Source organism: Cynocephalus volans, chromosome 4 (assembly GCF_027409185.1).
Source record: "Cynocephalus volans isolate mCynVol1 chromosome 4, mCynVol1.pri, whole genome shotgun sequence".
Classification (NCBI taxonomy): domain Eukaryota; kingdom Metazoa; phylum Chordata; class Mammalia; order Dermoptera; family Cynocephalidae; genus Cynocephalus; species Cynocephalus volans.
The window spans coordinates 106,191,762-106,194,098 of NC_084463.1; the positions used below are offsets into that span (position 1 = coordinate 106,191,762).

General features: G+C 37.4%; 1 protein-coding gene across 1 annotated transcript; it reads left to right on the top strand.

Annotated features, from left to right (window-relative positions):
- The first annotated feature begins 325 nt into the window (after nt 1–325).
- LOC134376783 (olfactory receptor 52E8-like) lies at nt 326–1,264 on the top strand. Its single transcript, XM_063095307.1, has one exon. The coding sequence runs from the start codon at nt 326–328 to the stop codon at nt 1,262–1,264; it is 939 nt and encodes a 312-aa protein (XP_062951377.1).
- The last annotated feature ends 1,073 nt before the right edge of the window (nt 1,265–2,337 follow it).

Consider the following 2,337-nt stretch of genomic DNA (forward strand, 5'->3'; position numbering starts at 1 on the left):
TCTCCTCAAAGTGCCTATTTCCTGAGAAAGAGAAAGGTAGGTGCTCTTACTCTGAGCCTATAATTTTAGGAGAGACATGTTGTTAGTGTCTACTTGCACCTCAGCCTCTCACACTGAAGGTGAAGGTGAAAGTGATAAAAGTTTATTTACGGGGAGCTAAAAGAAGAAAAAAATAAGCAAAGGCCTTTAGAGAAAGTTCTTTCTAATATCATTTGTTTGAAATTTTTTAATTAATTTTTGCAGATCTCAGTTAAATCTGGATGAATTGTCCTGTGGAAGTTGGCAACAACTTTTAAAACCATGGCCACTATCAGCCCATAGAAGCATGACTTTTCCCAACATCACTGAGCCCCACCCCTCTTCTTTCCTGTTGTTGGGGATTCCAGGATTAGAAGCTGTACAAATCTGGCTTGGCTTTCCCTTCTGTGCCATGTATCTGATTGCTCTTGTTGGAAATCTTATCATTCTGTTTGTGATCTGGACTGATCATAGCCTCCACCAACCCATGTTCTACTTTCTGGCTATGCTGTCAGTGATTGACCTGAGTCTCTCTACAGCTACCATTCCCAAGATGCTGGGCATCTTCTGGTTCAGGCTTCAGGAGCTGTGCTTTGGGTGCTGTGTTGCTCAGGTCTTTTTTATCCACTTTTTCACAGTCATGGAGAGCATTGTGCTTCTTGCCATGGGCTTTGATCGCTTTGTGGCTATTTGCAACCCCCTCAGGTACACCATCATCCTCACCAACAGAATCATTGGTATGATTGCTGTGGTTGTGGTTCTAAGAAGCTTATGCATGATTGCTCCCATCATTTTTCTTCTCCTGAGGCTACCTTACTGTGGACACAGAATCATCCCTCATACCTATTGTGAGCACATGGGAGTGGCACATCTGGCTTGTGCCAGCATCAGCGCCAATGTCTACTATGGTCTTGCAAATATTTCCATCTTATTTCTGGATGCACTTCTAATTGTTATCTCATATGCTGAGATTTTATGCACTGTCTTCCACCTCCCCTCCCAAGATGCCCGCCTAAAGGCCCTTAATACCTGTCTCTCTCATATCTGTGTCATCACAGCCTTCTTCGGTCCAGCGCTCTTCTCCTTCCTCACTCATCGCTTTGGTCATGGCATCCCCCAGTTCCTCCACATCCTCTTGGCTAATTTGTATGTAGTTATCCCCCCTGCCCTCAACCCAGTCATTTATGGGATCAGGACCAAGCAGATCCAGGAGCGGGTGAAGACTCTGTTCATCAAAAAAGACTGAATGAGAGGTAATTCATCCAGGTTATGAAAGTATAAGGCCTAAAAATACAGAAATTTTGTGATAAAAATTAATTTTTAAAAATTCCTTTTACCAAATTTGACCATCAGGTTTTTTTTATTTAATCAAAAAGGAATATTGGCAGCAATTGTTGGAGGCATGTTTGTTGATGTGTGTCTGAGTATGTATTTGCAATGATATTCTCTACTGACCCCTGACAGAGAATAAACCACACAAAAGGAGGTTTCAAGGAGAGGCATTTTAATTCACTGAAGAAAGAACTTTTCATTGTAACTGTCTGGTGTTCTAGATCTCCTTCACATAGTAATAAGATTTCTTTTGTAGAGATATTCAAGTAAAGGCCATATGGCCCCTGACAAGAGAACTGGCATTTAGTGGTAATGTAAATAAAGAGGTGGCATGAGATGCAATATATAAGGGAGAAAGAGTAAACTGGATTTAGCCGCATATTAGACAGAACAAAAATGAATATTTATTTATTTATTTATTTATTTATTTGCTTATTGGTTTTAACTGGATAACTTTAGTTGAGCATTGAAATGTGTAAAAGGAAAAAGGAAAATTATCCATGGCTTCAAAAAAGCAAATATTGAAAAGGGGGTGGAAACTGAAATCAAATTGTAAAAAACCTTAAAAAATTTGGAGTGTGAAAAAGTGTATGTAACAGGGATATATAAAATGGTCAAAATAGATATAAGCAACACATTCATGGTTTTCAAAAATGGTAATAGAAGAGAAAGAATGGTAATTTAAAGTAAAGGACATTTTAAAGAATGGAATGACCTAAATAAAATATAAAAAAATATATTGTTCAAGCAGAGATAAGGTCAAATTCGAGTTTGGAAGTTATCATAGCGATCATTTCACCCAATTCTATGACATTCCTCGTAATTTTTGCTACATTAACATAGGAAATAAATATTTTCAAAATATATTATTAATTGTGATTATTCATCTCAGTGAGAAGAGTTAATATTGAGGTAACAGTAAAAACATAAATAAGAACTAACAGGTTAACACATTTTTATAATCATCAATTTAATTTTACATGTATT